Source organism: Micropterus salmoides, unplaced genomic scaffold (assembly GCF_014851395.1).
Source record: "Micropterus salmoides isolate LMB-PRFRI ecotype aquatic unplaced genomic scaffold, ASM1485139v1 Ms_hic_scaffold_18, whole genome shotgun sequence".
NCBI lineage: Eukaryota > Metazoa > Chordata > Actinopteri > Centrarchiformes > Centrarchidae > Micropterus > Micropterus salmoides.
Genome location: NW_024040928.1, coordinates 14,791,144 through 14,810,058, shown reverse-complemented (window position 1 = coordinate 14,810,058; position 18,915 = coordinate 14,791,144). Strand labels below are relative to the sequence as shown.

General features: G+C 41.2%; 1 protein-coding gene across 1 annotated transcript in view; it reads left to right on the top strand.

The window, feature by feature from the left end:
- Positions 1–18,915, top strand: part of LOC119908609 (disheveled-associated activator of morphogenesis 1-like) — a 53,040-nt gene that overhangs the window by 16,222 nt on the left and 17,903 nt on the right. The window contains 3 exon segments of the mRNA XM_038726403.1: positions 11,394–11,683; positions 14,193–14,282; positions 18,835–18,906. Of these exon segments, the coding sequence (XP_038582331.1) occupies positions 11,498–11,683; positions 14,193–14,282; positions 18,835–18,906 (348 nt within the window). The 5' untranslated portion in view covers positions 11,394–11,497.

Below are 18,915 nucleotides of genomic sequence, written 5' to 3'. Positions count from 1 at the left end.
TAGTCATATTATTATATTGCTGGTTCTCTCATGAAATCTTGAAGCAAAAGGCTAAATTACTGTGACGTTGTGTACATTTGTTCCAAGTGAAACACACATTACACATTTTCCTGACTTTGGCCTCGATTCTGTCCAAGACATATCACTATGTTGCAATGTAGGAATGTTTATGGATGCTGGATGTTGGGAGTCAGTAATTAGCTGAGATGCAGGAGTGATGCTGGTGCTGTAAATCATGTGGGAGTGCCTGGGATTGTTTAGATTAAAATCCTCTGGCTATTTTGTCAGTTGTCTCATCATTGCCAGACTGTTAGGCTGGAATGTGTGCCGTGTTTTAAGTTGCCTGGGCTGAATGGGTTTTTATTAAACACAGGAGGAGTTTAAGTATTTATGTTTTTGACATTATGTCATTCCTGCAGTCACCTTTTCACACTTTTCACTGCTTCACACTAACCTACGTTTTATACCTTTGCTTTATTTCCCTCCTCAAGCTCTCCAAACAAGCACTCTGCAAACGAACCCTAAACAAGTAGTCTAGAGCCAGCATAGGGGGGAGGGGGTGAGCTGGGCGGCGGCCACGGCTAGGCTGCATCCTATTAGGACTGGGAGTGTTGAAAAGGGGTGTGGCCCGGAGCCAGTAACATCTGTGCCTGTCCCCTCTGCCCCCACAGCATTCTGCAGAGAAAGGCAGAGAGGAGGAGGTTAGGGAGGGAGTGCATACGCCAAGGAGAAGTTCTCGCCGGCCAGCTGGCTGTTTGCAAGATCTCAAACAGCAGCTCATGCTATATGGCGAGTTTATCCCTTGTTTGCCCCCCCACCCCACCCCGTGGCATCACAGAAAAACAGCCTCCATCTATCTGGGATTTTCCTCTCGGCTGATTTTGACAGCCTCTGGGATTCAAGGTGCACATTAGCCGCTCCAGCCCTGAGCAGACGCCTTTGACCCTGCGTGGATTACATACCTTGCGCAGGAAATGCTCCTTTGCGTCTTGTGTACAAGGAAAGCATCGTTTTTTTCTGCCTACTGTGCAGAAAGAGGGATACTGCAGTGAGTAGAGGATATAAAGGGAATGCTCAGAGCACAACAGAGGCGTGCTCACTCCTGGACAGGGTAAGACGAGCTTAGTGAATCTGCCTATTGTACCCTGTAATCAAATGAGTGCAAGGAAAAGGAGCGCAGTAGCCAGCTATCTGCTGATAGGAATGTGTGTGTAGAGTGCATGTGACCGGTAGATAGTCGGAGGCTATCAGTGTCTGTGTGTGTGTGTGTGTGTGTGAGCTTGAGGGGAGTTGGGGCTGCTGGTTTGCTTTATCACTCCCCAGGATAGAGGCTGGATTCCTCTCACCAAGACGTAGGTGATTGTATCATGTCTGTCTAATTAGGAGGTGTTGGTGCAGAAAACGGCGTTGCTGTAGAAACTGGGTGGGAGGGCGGGGGATGACAGCGTGCTCAAACTGGGCCCCGGGGCTGATTTCGCGGTGAGAGAGTTGTCCTGTGTATACGGGGAATGCCCCATAATGACAAGGCTGGTCTGTAGATAGGGTGAGGTGGTGGTAGAAATATGCGGCACACTCAGAGAGGCTACAGGCTGCTACCTCCCACCAGCTTCTCTCTGCGGTTTGGCGAATGCAGCCGGTTATCGGTGTCAAGTGAGTGTGTGTGTGTGTGAGAGAGAGAGAGGATGGCATACTTTTTTCCATGATGGGGGCGGAGTGCAGCTAATCAAGTCAATGAAAAGGAAAGTCACCTTGAGCAGAGAGAGGGGTCGTCTCTTTCACCTCGCTCATTTCCTGTCGCTGCCCATCCTTCTCAGGTTCTTCCCTGGAGAGGCTGTGTGCATATGCTGCATCGCATGTAAATGCTGCACAGACTGATGTATAACAGAGGACTAACAGTCTTTGTAACTGTGTGGGATTTCATGGTGCCGCTGAGTGAAGGCAAGCTAGATTTTTACCCTGTAATCCTTAATGGTTTTGTTATTTGTTTTTTGTGCGCTGAATTAGAGAGACAATCCTATTTTCTCCCTTATAAACATCCAGAGCAGATTAAAAAGCAGGGTAATGTGCGGTGAAAGGGGCTTACATTAAATCACCCACCCAGCTCGCACCCGTCACCTACCGCTCCGGTTACCATAGCAACTGAGGGAGAGGTAAGGATTTTTGAAGGACCGCCTGCAGCTGAGGGTATCCTAGAAGAGATTATGGCGCTCTGCATGCCCCATTACTGGTGATCTGAGAGGTTGTCCGTATTACTACTCGGAATAATTTTGTGACCAATATTGGACTGTGTCCAGCTGCACATAATAATGTTTACTACTCCTTCTGCCACGCAGTAGATGACGGCTGTCGGTGCTTTATGATGTTTTTGTCGTTAGAGTCCACAGCTTGTATCTGAGGTGTTTTCTTTTCTGTTCTTTTGTGACACTCAGCAGTTTTCCAGCTATTATTTTTACAGTTTTCTGTCATTCACTGCTTATTTACACAGATGCTGATGTTCTAATAGTCAAACCTTATGCTAGATGACATTAATTCGCTGAAGGTACTGATTCTCTTCCCTGTCTGTCAATAGTCAAGAGCTTATTGATCCTTTCCGTCAATGGTCTCCAACCCTTTTTGTCAGATGTACCCCCACATGTTATTATATGAATATAATATTTAATACAGATGAACTCTCAATGTTTAGGTCGATTTGGTTTGCATTTGTAGTACAACCATTTGGGGTGGCAGGAGCTGGATGTTTCAGCCATTTATCCATTACCTAACTTAATCATTTATCTATTACTTTTAATTATTTTAACAGTTTATCCATTACTTTAAGCTAACTATTTCAACTTCCTGTGTGCTAACTAGTTTTCCCACACTCTCAATCGCAGCATTTGTTCAGGTGTTACAGCTGACTCAATATGTAGATACAATTTTTTTTAATCAAATTGTAATTTTCTGCTTTTCAAATGACTTGAGCTATTTCACAATCTTTCCATGCACGTCCTGGTACGAGTTGCTGCACTAGTTGGAATCTGCATTATCTGCATATACAAACACTCTTGGAAGATTGTTCTCTTTCTGATTAAATATGCTGTCATGTTTATAACAGGATGCAACAGGAATAGTCTGACTGACAACCCAGTTAAGATCATTTCTTGATTCTCCAGTCTTAATGATGATACACAGCATTTTCTCTCCTTCTGCTTACTGAATAATATGTTTTGGTTCACTAGTTTCAAGACATTACAATACACTTCTTAGGAGCTGTGCATCTAGAGCATATTGGATAAATCCGAATTGCAAATTAATATAGCTGAGAAAAAAACATAAAAACCCCCCCATAATTTATAACTCAAACTTGAACCTGCATGACAAATACAGATAATAAAAGTTGAGCTGCTGTTGTGAAATACGCACATTGCTGTAACATTAACGTCTGTGCTGTGCTAGCCTTTTTTTGTTCAGATTTGTCACTGTTAAGTGCTATTTTTAAACTAAACTTCTCTTTTTTTCTCACTGTTTTGGAGCAAAGCCAGCAAACTGAACAAAGATGACTAAGATGATACCCTGGCAAGGATATTGTCCCATGTTTAAGTAGTTTCCCTCTTTGCCCCGGGACTAACCTCCACATGAAGGGTTGACCCGAGGAAGAATGCTAACATGTAAAGAGTGGGGGGTTGGAGAGTCTGTCTGCAGAACAAGTTTGACAGCCTTGCCTGCTGAAAGAGCAGCAGCCTTTAACCTGCTTTTTAATCTCTGTCCTCCCTACATTTCAGCCGCACACTCCCCAATCCTAAATGTGCATTTTTTTTGGCTTTGTGCTATTATTCATTCATGTAAGAATTAAAGGGGAATGCCACCGAATTACTGTGTAAGGCGTGGACAGTTCAGTGTGTTCTAGATAACATTCAGTATAATCTGTGACCACCATAGGCGATTATATGATCATGAATTCTCCTCACAAATTCATTTGGGGGATCATATACATTTGTTCAAAACATCCAGTATCTGTAATTTAACATTTGGTGCATCTTCCAGTAAGTGGACCATCTCTAAGCGTTTAGATCATATTGGCATCTCTTAAGGAAAAACTTCACCAGTGATTGAATCAAACAACAACAAAACAACTTCATTGACAAACATCTCTTTATCAGCATTTTGTTCACGAAATAATGCTGTGGCCTCCATTACTTAGTTAGTCAGTTTGCACTAAACAAAGCTTTTATCTTCCATTCCAGTTTGGCAGTCATTTCTCACCAGATTATTAACCGTAACTGTTGCGTGGTTAGAGATACAGAGGCTGGTCTTAAACTAATCTGATTCATGACAGTCTGACTGCGACAGTGTCCCTGGTTGAAACGTGTTAAGACCACGAGTCTGTGACAGTGTGCAAACAATTAGATTACCTCTATGTGACATGGCTAATAGAGTTCCCTGCTTTCAGCTACAACAGATACTGCTGTGTGTTGGTAATAGTGTACAGAACAGTATTTAACTTTAGTGTGTACTATTAAATGTGAATATTACAGTTGTGATACAGGCCAAAACAGTACACAGACAGAATGATGCAATGAAGCGGTCCATTAAAGTATGAAACATTTTTCATAATAGTTTTGAAATGTGGCTCAGCACCAAAGTGAAATGTTTATGAGTAGCTAGATAGTATAGTTTTTCCTGTTGTTTGATTAATCATTTTGGCTGTAAAATGTGAGGAAACATTGAATAATACCCATCACTGTTTTCCGCAGCCCAATGAGATGTTTGGTTTGTGCCACCAACATGTAAGATAGGTATTTAGTTTAAAATAATAAAAGAAAAACAGGCAAAATAAGGAAATCCTTGCTGGGTCCAGAATATTTTCTTTTCTTGATAAATTACGATTCATCTTCAGATTTGATGAAGAAGTTTAGGTAGTTCACATTTGAGCTTTTTAGCATTTTATTTATTGTCGGTTTAATTCCACATTCAGTAATAATATTGGTTTTGCAAAGATGAACTACACTGTATGTCAGTAACTTAGTCACAATCCACTTTTCTATTTTAAAGTCCTACAAGATCTGCTTTTTTTAACCTGCAGCCATGTAAACAAGTATGAGATGTATCAGCTGATGGAAGAAATGCTTCTTTTGTCTGTCTCTGTACTGTTATCCCTTTCTCTGCACTCTCTCTGTGCCCCTGTATGTTAATCCTGTAATCTGAGAGCCACTTCAGCACTGCTCCCTCTGCCATGTGACATTAATGCTCCAGAGGCAATGCCTTTGTCATATCTTGACACACAATCCTGTAACGTAAATGCACATGAGCCCACAGGCACCAGAGCTGAACAGTTCTGCTACTGCTGCTTTTCCACTAACAACAGTTTTGACAGCTTTGTGTTGTCTAAATGGCCGCCACTGAGATGTGATTGATTTTAATCTCCTCTCAACCTGCCAGTCTGCATTTCTGTCAGGGGCGAGTTATTTTCTGATGTGTGTCCAGGTCTGAGTGTGTTTACTCATTGTGTACTTAGGGCGCCATTAAGTAATTAGCAGAACAAGCGTTATGTATGCTATCCAGCTGTGCAAGATAATTGGGCACCTTTGCGTCTACCGGTGTTCAGAAATCACATGGGGTTGATCAATAGATCAGTTCAGTTTACTTTCTCTTGTGCATTTTGTGGTTGAGTCAAAACGGTTTTTACTTTCACAAGTTGAGCAACTTCTCCGTGTCCAGATACTTGGCTGCTGCTGAGTGATTTTCAGCTGGGCAGCTCCGAGCTCCGGCTGTGTGTTTTGATGAAAGGACTACCACCACCAGCCTTCACTGTGTGACTCCTGAGTCTTTTGTTTGTCGCTGTCCAAATTGATCCAAAATAAATTAAGTGTAGTTCTCAACAATTGCGAGGATTTCCAGAAGTCCATAAACCTCTTGAGTGAAGCACACTGCAGTTCCCAAACCATGAACTGTGTCTCCAGTGGCTTTCTTTTAATATAAGTACCCTTTTATGCACAATGGATTTTAGTTTTTGTAAGTGTGAGAAACACTGTAATGCAGTGTGGTGCAGTAGTATGAAACAGCACTACATACAATGTCGAGTTGCTTTGCATTGGAAATACTGGGGTGAGATGATCATCAAATTGCAGATCTGATCATCCTAAAATCCTAAATCAGAAAAGAAGATTAAACTTCTGTGCACCAAATGCCTTTCTAGTCCGCCTATAACAAAGCTGCAGCTATACTCTGTACAACCCGAACAGTCAGTAAACACCAGTTACATATTTTTATTTATTTATTTCTTCATTACAGCTAAACTCCAAAACAACACATGGAATTATTTGGGTTCTGTGTAGCTATTAATGTGACAGGATGATTAAAAGCATGAATAAATGTGTGCTGTCTCAGGCTAGAGGAATGGTAAAATGTAGGGATGATGATAATAATAGTAGCGTGGCTCTTTATTGATACAATTTTTCTTGGCAAATTTCCTTTTCATTTGTTCACTCCACAAAAAGGTCAGAGGACAGGGTCAGGCAGAACAAAGTCCCTGGAGCAGGGAGGGAGTATGTGTCTTGCTCAAGGACATTTCAAAAAAGTAGATTATTGTTAATTATAGCTCTTGAGTCCAAGCGAGACATACAGTCAAGGTGAAGCAACCTTGCTGCCTAATATGGGGTTCTTGTATTGATTGTCATTCAAGGTTTCCTCCGTTGCCATTGGCTGTAGAACTACTTCACTTTTCTCAATTACAAACATAGAAGAGCTATTTTGCTGTGTCTTGTCCTGACCAACATTAGCATGGCTGATGATTTAGGCAGCCAGAGCAGCTGATCTCAAACATTACAAAAAAGTAAATCTCCAGAAACTGCTGAGAGATGCCAGCTGTTACAGAAGAAGGTATTTCACACATCTGTTTTCAATACACTACTGTCCACTCTGTTCTCTCTCCAAGGTTGAATTCCTGCTCCCGAGTGAGGCGCATTTTGGCTTGTTAGGTTGACCTGTTAGTATTTATAAATTATACACAAAATCCACATATTTATAACAGAAGTTTTTTTATGACAGGCCACATAATTACTTTTAGGTTGTATGTTTTTAATTGGATTTTGTTTGCTATAGAACCATTTTTCATGAGTAATTTTGAGTATTTTGACTTGATGTTATTATCTGTTTTTAAGTCTTTGGTTACCAACACCACAGATTTCACTTCGTTGCACTGTGACGGCCAATTTTTGGGCAATTAAGATTGTGTACCAAGGGAGGCCACTGTTGATTGTCTAATGTGTATAAGCGACCGAAGCAGCACCAGAGAAGTCTAACCCACATTACTTCCACTGCACACCATGTACCGTCATTGCTGATGCCATTCAACAAATAATATAAATCTTAAAGTAAGCTTGAACAGCAGGGGAGGCTAAAGAGATGAGTAAAATGGACAGAAAATGAGAGAAAAGGAAACAAGGCCTTGGCAAAGCTGGAAGAAGACAGCTGGATGAAAAGTGTCATCTTCAAATTCTTGCTCTCTGTTCTCCATTCGTCTTTGCACGTGTTTCGTAACACAAGCCTCTCTCTGTGTTTAGCTTAAGATGCTCCTCTCGGCTTCTGCCTTTTCTCCAGCATACCTGACACTTGAGCAGGTTTAATGTAGAGTTCTTGAACAGGCACCATGCACGGGCTCACACTCACTTTACAAACACTGGGAATCTTTTTACAGTCTGGCCTCAGTCCAGGTCACCCGCCAAACCACATGGTCACGAAAACAACAAGGCTATCCAAGGATAGAAATCTACTACAGACAAAGAGAGGAGTGTTTGTGAGAATATGGGTGGGCGGGTTTAATTATTGGATGTGTATGAATGAAGGGGTACAAAAGAATCTGTATCGTACTGTAAGCAGTGGACTACAAGAGTCATGATGTTTCTTCTGCACAGTCAAGGAGTCAATCAACAGTATTAACTGCATTCTTTTGTATTATTTGGAAAGTGCAGCTGTTACATAATATTATCGTCAACATGCCTACTATTAATTCTAACTTTTACTGCTTGGACAACTAGGGGTCAGTTTGACTGGCTGAGATGTGCGTGCTAGATTTTGGGATTTGAAGTAATCCGTGTTCCTTCCCAGAGCAGGTGACAGTGGAAGGTGTTGTTGTTGTGTGGATGTTGTTCAGGGTCACAAGGCTCACCTGGCTATGAGAAGAATGTCATCTTGTTCCAACAGGCCTGTTATGTTGGGAACCTTGACCGTCTGACAGACAACCTCCTGGGGCTAATGTCGGAGCACTCAGGTCTCACAGGTTAATCATTACAGCACAAACACAAAGTCTTATCAGTGACACTGTCTGCATGTTCAGTCCTTAAAAACGCAGCCCCTCTTTGCCCTTGTCATCTGCCTCTTTTGACCCTCCCCACTTGGCCAAGCCGTGGCGCATCCACAGGTTCCTTTAGCTGGAGGAGGGCCAACGCTGTCGCATTCTGGCTCACGGGTTTATACAAAGTTTACAGCTCGCTTTAGCTAATGGAAAAGATGGGCAGTTTTGTGGACTAATATGGTCAAAGAGGGCTTTGAATGGCTTCTTCCCTTCATGCTAGAATAGATGGTGAGCATGAAGCCAAGCAGCTGCTGCCGAGGCCTGGGGTAGTCTATTTGGAAAAGTCAAGGATGTGTCAAAATAAATACACTATTCAGTGTGTTAGTTAGAGTGAGCTGCTGTGTACTTTATCCCACGTGTGGCCTCAGGTGCCTTGTCTATGTAGTACACTAAGCTTTTTCATTGACTGGACTTTGTATATACGGGTACATTTGCTGTCTTTCTTTAGGAAAGACTGATTATTCTAGGAATGGGATAAATTTGGCTATTGTTAGTTTTGTTTGACAGTTTGCCCAGTTATTACTAGTTTGTTGGCCACCATAAGACACAAGTGGTAATTTGGATTAATGTCTAGTGTGTCTGATTAAAAGTTTATTGCACAAACTTTATCGACTGAAACAAAATATTATTTTGTTATATAAGTGTTTATGTGATTATATTCCTTTTTTGGGATTTGCTTCTTTTGTTTTTGTTAGCATCAGCATGTTAAAGAGAGACACAAAGATTAAAACTTTAGGGTGACATATGAAAATAATAATACGACAGATTTCAGGATTTTGTGGTGGCTGGAAAAAGCTGCCGACAAATCTAGCGACTGTTCCAAATTGGAAAAGTACAGCTGCTGGATAGAGGAAACACCGATGAAGCAAAAAAAAAAGACTAAAATGGGCAAGTGATGGCATCAGGCTTTATTTAGGTAGACCACAAAATTGAGTTTTTATAATTTGACTCTACTTAGACAAAGTTGCCACAGGAAATGTCCTCACTTTCCCTTTTGGAAGAGATAACTTTAGCTGTCGTCTGTTGCCTCAGTCCACTGACCATACTGACCCGCAATCTTCGATTACAGTGAAGTACGTGATCTGACCATGTTAAATTTAGACTGCCATCGCACTGCTTATGATACGTTTGTCAGGGCAAAACCTCTGACTTATAGGAAAACACTGGGAAAGGTCAAGTGAACTTGGTTGTGCTCAGCGGGCGGTCAGTCACCAGGAAAAGATGTCCAGAAATTCCTTCAGGTCAGCGCTGCCTCTGTGGTTATGATACTTGGCATCACACCGCTCTGCACAGTGGGGCCGGAGACTGTAGAGCTGTGTTTGTGACATGCTGACGACACCACGTCTTTATTTGCCAGACAGCACAGACATCTTGTACACTTTATTCCATTATTCCTGTTTGGAGTGGAGCCAGCAGGTCTGAGGGCGCGTTCACTGCAGCTGTCTCTCCTCTCGGACTCTGTGTGTTTGGTATGAATTAGTGTGTTGTTATAAATGAAACCTGTTCATGTTTTTGTTAGATTCGAGGTCTGTCTTGTCTCAAAATCTTACCTGTTGTTAGCTTTAGCAACAGAGTAAACTGTCACTCTTATTGAATAGCTGTAACCAGAGAACCAAATGCTCCACGGACAGTTCAGTCTGATCTCAGGTCAAAATACCCTCTGAGGTAAGAGATGACATGCTGTAAGGGCTGTAAAAATGACCAAGCATCTACTGTCACGTACAGCTTTGTACTTTGGCATATCGGTACTATGAGCTGAATTCAAAAGCTATCATGGCACCATGCTCGCAGTATTGATGCTAACGTGCTAATGTTCATAAGGTATATTGTTTACAATGTTCCCCATCTTAGTTCTGCGTGTTGCAATGCTTACATTTGCTAATTAGCACTAAACACGCTTTATTTTGGTTATAAAATAACATAATGTTGGACAAATTGATATTTTGACCTGATGGTGGCGCGAGATGAAAAGTTAATAGACCATCAAAGTTATTAGAAATAGTATTTGTTTATTTACCGAGACATTTGTCCTTCCGCAAACTCAAGGTGGCAATAGATGAAGTCAGAGGATTACCAAAGTCAGTAGGATTCATCCTCAGATGACCACAAATGTCTGCACAAGATTTCATGGCAATACATTGAGTTGTTGAGATCTTTTTGCACCAAAGTGGAGGAACAGCTGACACCCTGACATTGCCATCCCTAGAGTCCCACTGCTAGCATGACTAAAACCCAAAAATACTATCAAGCATTATAGATCTACTTAAATGGTGATGCTTTGGTGCAAACTGGAACTTCAACTGACAAGACAAAACTTTCTGTTATGTGCTCAACCCTCCTCGTCAATGCTGCTCATTTATGACAGCTGATCTCTGTTTATTTTTATCTGTGATAAAGAAGCAGAGCAGGTGGGGCAATAGTCCAGCAGGATTGCACACATTTCCTACATTACTTATAAAATTGCAGCTGTTAGACACCAGGCCAAATGTGCAATCTTGTCTGCTAAGTCAGAGAGTCTGGAAGGGAGAGTTTGGTGACGATGATTATCAGGACGATTGAGGCAACGTATGTTTAAGTTTGACGTAGGCTGCAAATGTTGCAAATCTCACCTGCCATTTGAACAACACGCTGGCCGACTTAGAGACACACCTTATAATGACTCGTCTGAAGGTTTTCAAGAAGGCCTTTTTTTCCTCTTTGCCTGTCATGACCAAGTCTTCAAAACAACAATAAGCCTCACACACCCCTCACCATGGTCATTGTAAACACACCCCTCTAATCATTGCTCGTTAAGTCTTTAGAGGGACACCCATGCTGAATGGGAAGGAAGGGGAGATGAAAAGACCTGAATACACTAATCCTGGCAAATTATGGTCTCCATTTCAAACATCACACTCTGACGGGGCCCTATTGTGGAAACAATATAATTGAATCTTTCAGTGCTTGCCCCCACAGATACTTTCCCTTCAAAACGTATGACCCTACATCATTAACCGTTACCAGGAGCAGAGGGTTTGGTTGTAAGCGTTGAAAACTCATTGTGCCTTCTCTGTGTTTACAGCACTCTCTGACGGAGGCCACACTCTAAGGTGGAGGAGGCTGTAAAGAGGCCCTCAAAGAGCCTCCCACCCTCCCTACCTGACCAGCAGGACGCATCGGACAGCCATGGCTCCTCGGAAACGCACCGGCAGTGGCCGCGGTGGCCTCTCCTTCATCTTCTGCTGTTTTAACCGCAACGATCATCCGGAGATCACCTACAGGCTCCGGGAGGACTTTGCCCTACAGACCATGGAGCCGGCACTGCCGATGCCAGGATATGACGAGCTGGATGGCATGTTTTCCGAGTTGGTGGTAAGACATTATTCTCCTTTTTTTTGCTGAATCCAGGCCAAAGTAATGGTAAGACTTCAAAAGAAGTATTTTTTTCATGTTTCTGTAAATATCGTTTTAGATTTGACTCAAAGGATTTGTCGGTTATATACTATATTTTCCTTAATGTCAACATAACATTGAAAAGACCAAAACTGACAATGGATTGATCCTATTAACAAGTAGTGGCTGAAGCCTTAGACCTCCATTGTTGTTCAAAAAACTATTAAATGCACTTTATTACCATTGTACTACCACTGTAGTTTATTTTGAGTTAACCCCACAGGTCCTGCTGCTGTAAATACTCACTTGTGCACCAAATGTGTATAAATCCACTGCTGAAAATAGTCTACAACAAATGTGTTTCCTGCTTTCTGTAATGTTTGCCAAAAACTTGCTCAGCTGTTTTAGGGAATTATTGAGCTTAGCTTTTTTAAATGTATATTTGTGAGCCATTGTGAGCCACATACAGGGTAGTAATGTCTCAAACAACTGAGAGACGGACTAACACATAGTTAAGATAATGTTTTGTTTTTGTTTTGTGTAGTTTGGAAATACAGCTCTTTGTTCAGTTAATATAATAATCTTAAAACCATTCTGTGTTATAAATGGAGGAGAATGGAAGATAATTATTAAGTCTGAAATACTAGGACCTAATAATGTTTTTCCAGAATTTACAAGATAATTCAAATCTTTGTGTTTACACAATGCATAGCAGACATTTCAACATTTTAACTCAAAAGATGCCTTTAAAATATAACCTACCTCATTGTTTACACTGTACATTTTAAGAGATTCACAAACAAAAATTCACTTCCTCCAGGTTTACACTGTCTCGTGAGTTACAGGGCCAGGCTGATATTCTGTCTCTGTCTTATTGTCACTTCGAATTTGTCGTGCTCTCCTCTCCTCTCCTGCCCCATTTTCCTCTCCCATGGTTGCCACAGTAATCTAAGCATGACATTTTTGCACATCAATGGGCCTCATTCAGGAACTCTCTGCCTCCTCCATCTGCTAATTGCTTGTTTTTGTCTACCGCCCTTTATGAAGACATAATTGAGTAAGTTGAGTGTGACAACAAGGAGGCTTTCAGTTGCTCTGTTTGCCAAATGAAAACAGCCACGTGCTTGTCTTTTCACCCAGTGTGAGCCATCATGTGCGTGTATAATCGGGATGGGCTTGCTGGAAAAAAGACTCACGTTGTGGAATAAGTTGGGGCCATCTGCTCTCTTGTGATCAATTAAACCCGACCTTTGAACTTTGAGGTTATTTTGAAAGAGTTTTCTAAAAATTTGCTAGTCAAGGTAAAGCTTCTTTTCTCATCCTACATATCAGAGGCCAAGACACTCTCACTCGTAGTCAGACAGAACATTAATAACAAATCATACAAACATAAAACTTATATCTGCCATTTATAAAACACACAATTGAATTAGTTGCCCTTTTCCCATTCATGAGACCAATCAATAGTCCACACAACCTTTTTACTACATTTGATCATTGCACATATTGATTCACAGGCCTTGATGGCTTAAGCAAAGAACATCCTCAAACAATTCCCACGATGAGCAGTTACTATAAAACCTTTAGCGGTCAGTCTGTTGGGTAAACCACATTAGCTTAATCTCCATTTGTTGCTTAAATAGCAACTAATAAACTAAATAAACCTGCATTTAGACTTGAGTTTACACTACCTACTGTGTTGCCTCCTGGAACGAAATTGTTTAAAAGCCTCCTCATGACTTTCTCCTTCTTCCACATGAAGCTCATTTAACATAATTGCCTTAAGATTTGATTAACTCACAATAAAGCACAGAAAACGTATACTTTTCTACACTAATTTAGAATTAATTGTGTCCGCTACTGCCTTTAAAATGCTATGATGTAGAATACTGATGTCCTAACCCCCACTTAAATGCCTGTTCTGTGCTCTTGACATGTGAAAGCTCAAATTAAAACTTGCTGATAGGTTTTAATTGCCTTCAGACATTGTCAAAATGGTGAAATGCTCTCTGGTATTTGGTAACTTCCCAGCAGCACCCTTTGTGCTCCTCTAGTGATGCATGTTGTCTCCAGATGTTTGTTACCACATGTTGAGGAGACAGACCACGCCTTACCCCACCCCCACCCCCGACCATTACTCACACGTCCAAAGCCTGCAAAGACATCTGATTTGATTCAGAGTCATATTGAACTTACGGTGATATCCCACTGATCATGAAGAGATTTAGCACAAACCGATCTCGAACCGAGATGCAACTACTCACATGTTTTTGTTTTGGGGGAAAACTAAATAAAATTTGCAGTGTGATGGTTTGATACCCGGGTAGTCTGTAATCTGTGAGCTATGTTTTGAGAATGATGCTCTCTTTATCAAAGATTATTTAATGATTATAAAGGATTGTGAAGACATAATAGCTTTTTCTCTTCCTTTGAACCCTCCTCACCAACATTTCTTAACCCTTTCTGCTATTTCTTTCCCACTTTGCAGGATGAGCTGGACCTTACAGAGAAACACAGGGAAGCCATGTTCGCCCTGCCTGCAGAGAAGAAATGGCAAATCTACTGTAGCAAGAAGAAGGTAAAAGATTCCCATGTGCTTTATGTCAAACTTCACATCAGCTTCCGCAGGCTTGCTGCCGACTGGCTGCCGACTGGCTGCTTTTGCTGCATATATCCGAGCTGCCAAGTTTATGTAATCTCCTCTCTCATTGATTTGTTGATACCTGAAGATGAAAACACACACATTAAAATTCAGGGCAAGAAGTTTTGTATAGCAGGAAGCATTATCCATTTGTGCCGGTGGATGAACTGATGCCCAAATGTTATGTCATCAATGTATGGTTACAGGTTTTGTTTTTTATTATTTATATATAACTGTGTTTTGCCTCTTATTAGATGTTCCACAGCAGAGATGTGGACTCGAGTCACAAATATGATGACTTGACAAAATCAAAAAAGACTCCACTTTGACTTTAACACCAATGACTCGTGACTTCACTTGGACTTCAGCCTTTTGACTCAAATTGACTTGATACCCTCCCCTAGCCCAAATATAAATTATGATATTGAAAAAAATGTATGCAGCACATCAACACTTCATTTAATACATTAAATGAAATTACATTTGTTGTGTGAAACTGCACCTTTTTTCATTTTTAAATCTTGTTAAAAAATACAAAATGGTACTAAATTTGGTGAGAGAGCACATTATGACTTGTTTAGGACTCAAACTCAAAGACTTGTTACCAGACAGAGACTTGACTATGGACATGTCAGTCTTGACTTGAGACTTGATTTGGGACTTGAGAATTACTTAGGACTTGTAAAACAATGACTTGGTCCCACCTCTGGTACACAGTAAAGAGCTGATTGTAAATGAGGAGAAAGAGAGAGACATTAGGATTACATGGTCAGCATCTTACACCCCTACGCCGCCAATGAAACTAAGCTTTTACCAATACACAGGTTGTGATATGCAGCAGTTATCCTTTATGCAATACTCTTGGGAGATTTTCTTTTTTACAAAGGTCTAAATACTATATGATTGTGCTTTAAAGCGTTACAATGTTGAGGCCTTTGCACTGGAACTCCCACACCAGGTATTATTGGTATCAACAACATTTTGGCAAGAGATTAGCTTCAAAGGCTGTGTTCAGTAAGTCAGAGAGAACATTTTAGCATCATGCTCACAAAACAGTATAAACCCAGATATAATGTATTGTAATGAAAAGAAAACATATAATTCTGTTATGTATCAATTCAATTACAGTCACTTTCCTGTTCTTCACTACAAAGAACATCTGTACATATGTGAATGTTACACAAGGTGGATATAAAAATAGGCATTAGGAGAGGGAGTAAGACAAAGCTAAATTCAGCCTGTTCCATTAGATAATCCACCAACAGATAGGATAGTGTCGGGAATTATAAAGTACACAATATATTGCAAGACTAAATTCACAAGTAGGGTCTTGTTTCAAAGAGCGTATTTTCTCCTAGACTATAATGTTCTTGTCTCATTGTTTGATTGTCCTCCCTGATTCAAAAACAAAGAGCTTGGCACATTTCCTTAAAGGGAGGATTTTTTTTTAATCATGCGGTTTCTCTTTTTTGATAATACACCTGTCCTATCAAAGCATTCGTGTAGTCAGAACATACTCCACCACTGTGTGACAGTGTCATATTTCATTGAGTCCTGTCTTCATGATTGAAGGACTGTCAGCTGATTCTTCTTTCCCTGTATATTAATTCCTCCTCCGCATGCAGGAAAACACAGATGCCTGCTTTAGTTTAGATCAACTAGAGTTGAGCTTTCCAGCCACCACTGAATGTGCCTAGTACGGCAGTGTTTCTCAAGGCCATAGGTATGAGTGTGAGGGATATCCTGTCCTGACTAATATGCAGACAGGGCATACAGATTTATGAAAGCTTTCCTACATCCGGTTACATACTGGATGTGAGGATTATTGGGATTTACTGTGATTGATGGGTAGTTTGCATGGCAGTTCACGGTAAAGCTCTGCAGAAAAGCTGCAGAAAGGCAAAAGTGCAAAAACCCATCTTATCTCAAATTTAGCCCAGACAGTTTAAATATGAATGAAAAAAATATGTTTTCAATGTGTAATGCGTAATTTATTTTTTTCTTTTCTTTTTATATTGACGTGTTTATGTTTATGTCTGGATTGAACAAATATGTTAAGTGAGCTTTAGAGGTGCTGGTTGGCAGATCTTTTTTACTTCTGGACAGAGCCAAGCTAGCTGTTTTTCCCCTGTTCGCAGTTTTTATGCTAAGCTAAGGTAACTGGATTAGCTATAGCTTCATATGTACTATACAGACATTAGAGTGGTAACTATCTTCTCATCTATCTCTCACAAGGAAAGTGAATATGTAAGCATATTTCACAAAATACTAAACTATTCCTTTAAAGATTTGCGTGTTTGCCCATATTGTGTATTCATGGCGGCAACTCATTATAATGCAGAATTAGTAGGTTTTGAGTATTTTGGAGTCAATGACTATGATAAGAGGCCTAAATAGCTACATTACAAGCCACAACGAACTATCCCTTTTCAGCTGAAACTCACTTTGTTTTGGCTGCACACAGCATCCACCAGCCAGCAGCAACAAGGCGAGTGATAGTGGAAATGGAAACAGCACGGTGTCTGCTCCCGTTTCTGCTGTGTCCCAAATTAGTGGCCTTATTACGAGTAGTCTCTGGGCCCAAAGTAGCCTCATAAGGCGTTTTGAAAATAAACCCCAAAAATGTTGCTCCGCCTATGTTCAGCTTTCCAAAGAGTGTGCAGGGTTGTTTCAGTGATGCTGGGAAGGTTGGGGAGGATTTGATGGAACAAAATCTTTATGTACAGCATCGACCTGCACAGCAGAGAGCGGAAGGAGTGACAGAAAGACATCAATATATTGCTGACTCGGCAGCAGGCTCTGGCCACGACCCAGACAGATACAAACCCACCATCTGAGCTCAGAGAGGAAGGCGTGGGTGTGTGTGTGTGTGTGTGTGTGTGTGGGTGTGTGGGTGTGTGGAGAAAAGAGGCAAAGGAAGCGGTCGGTTGTCCAAAGAAAACAGGAAGGCTTCACTTCCACAGGTGCAGCTTTTGTGTATATATGTGTGTGTAGAGGGGTGATAAGGAGGAAGGTGGGGTCATTATCAGGGCACCAGTGATGAGGCCGTGCTTTTTTTTGCAGTCGTTTCTTGGCTTCAGAAGCCGGGGGGAGATAAGTCCGTCAAAGCAGCAAAGCTTTAGCTGTTTGGTTTGGCCGGGCACCTGAACTGATGAAATCATGCTGCAGAGAATCAATCTTCTTCCTCCTCCTTGTCAGCTCTCTTCTAGGTTACATCATCTGCCAAGAAGCAGATTTACTGATCTGGTTGTTATCAGAGATTTTGTAGTTAGGTTTCAAATATCATTAAAAAAAAACAACTTTAATTTCTGAGAGGACAGAGCTGTAACTTAACTTTTCTTTCAAGCAGGCTGTCCTTTCACCCCTAAATAACTGCGATTGATTCCTGTTTCCTAACGTGCCTTTGATCTTTACTTTCTCAAATGTGGAAAAAAATAAACTTCCAGAAATAATCTCCCCACTTTTCTCTCTCATCACGACCCTAAATAAACTGGAGACATCTCAGCATGCTGACGTCCGAGTTGAAAGATGAACTATTTAAGATGCAAAAGGAAATGGTCCCACCTCTGCGTCTGCTCCGCTTATGGACTGAACTTCTTCCAGCACCCGCCTGGTCAGGCTGGCACCGGCCTTGAGTGGAACAGCAGGATCAGTCCTTCCTGTCGCTGCACGATCCCTGCAGACCAGCCAAGGCCCGCAGTTTCTTTCAGGGCAGCCAAGTCTCTGTCGGCCGCTTTATTAACGGACGCCCAATTAGTTTCTGATGGTCACAGCTCGCTTGAGCTTAATGGAGCGAGAGTTAAAATGAAAGCCGGGGGGCCTTTTATGTACAAGCCAAGTTCATGGTCAAGTCATTTTATCCTCAGTGTTTTCCCTTGAGTTAGAAAATTAAATCATCTAAGAAATGTCTTGCAGATTTTTTTTCCTTTTTCACTTGTAACACAAACGTGCCTGTCAGGAGATTAATCTCAGCATAAATCAGGCCATGTAGTTAATCCACAGTTTTAACGTTCATTTGCTAATCTCAAGATTTTCTCAAGCAGCTGTGCTCTCTTTTTCAGCACCACCTCCTGAAATTCAGCAAAGCGTTTGATGATAAAATGGGCTGGATATCTGTGTCGCCCCACTTTGCGTCCCTGCTACATTTGTGTCCATTTATTCCTTGGGCCTTCTGTTCCCTCTGTGTTTGTTGCTGTTTGTATGCTTCATGTCTTTCAAAGTTCTCCATCTGGTTTGCAGTTTCACTTTGATGTATTCAAACATGTGACATGAACCAAATAACAACTCTTCCCTTCATGTGACTTTCTGAAATATTTCCTTCAAGTCCAACTTCTTCTGAAACATTTTTTAATTCCACAATACAACACGTTTTTCTAATGAACTTACCTCATGTTCTTTTTTCTCTTAGCATTGGGTGACTTGTTAAAAACCAAGCCTACCTGGATCTCTTCACAGCATCGTTCATTCCTTGTTATTTTCTGTTTTTCAGGAACAAGAAGAAAACAAAAGTGCAACCAGTTGGCCAGAATACTACATTGATCAGCTCAATTCAATGGCAGCTGTAAGTAAT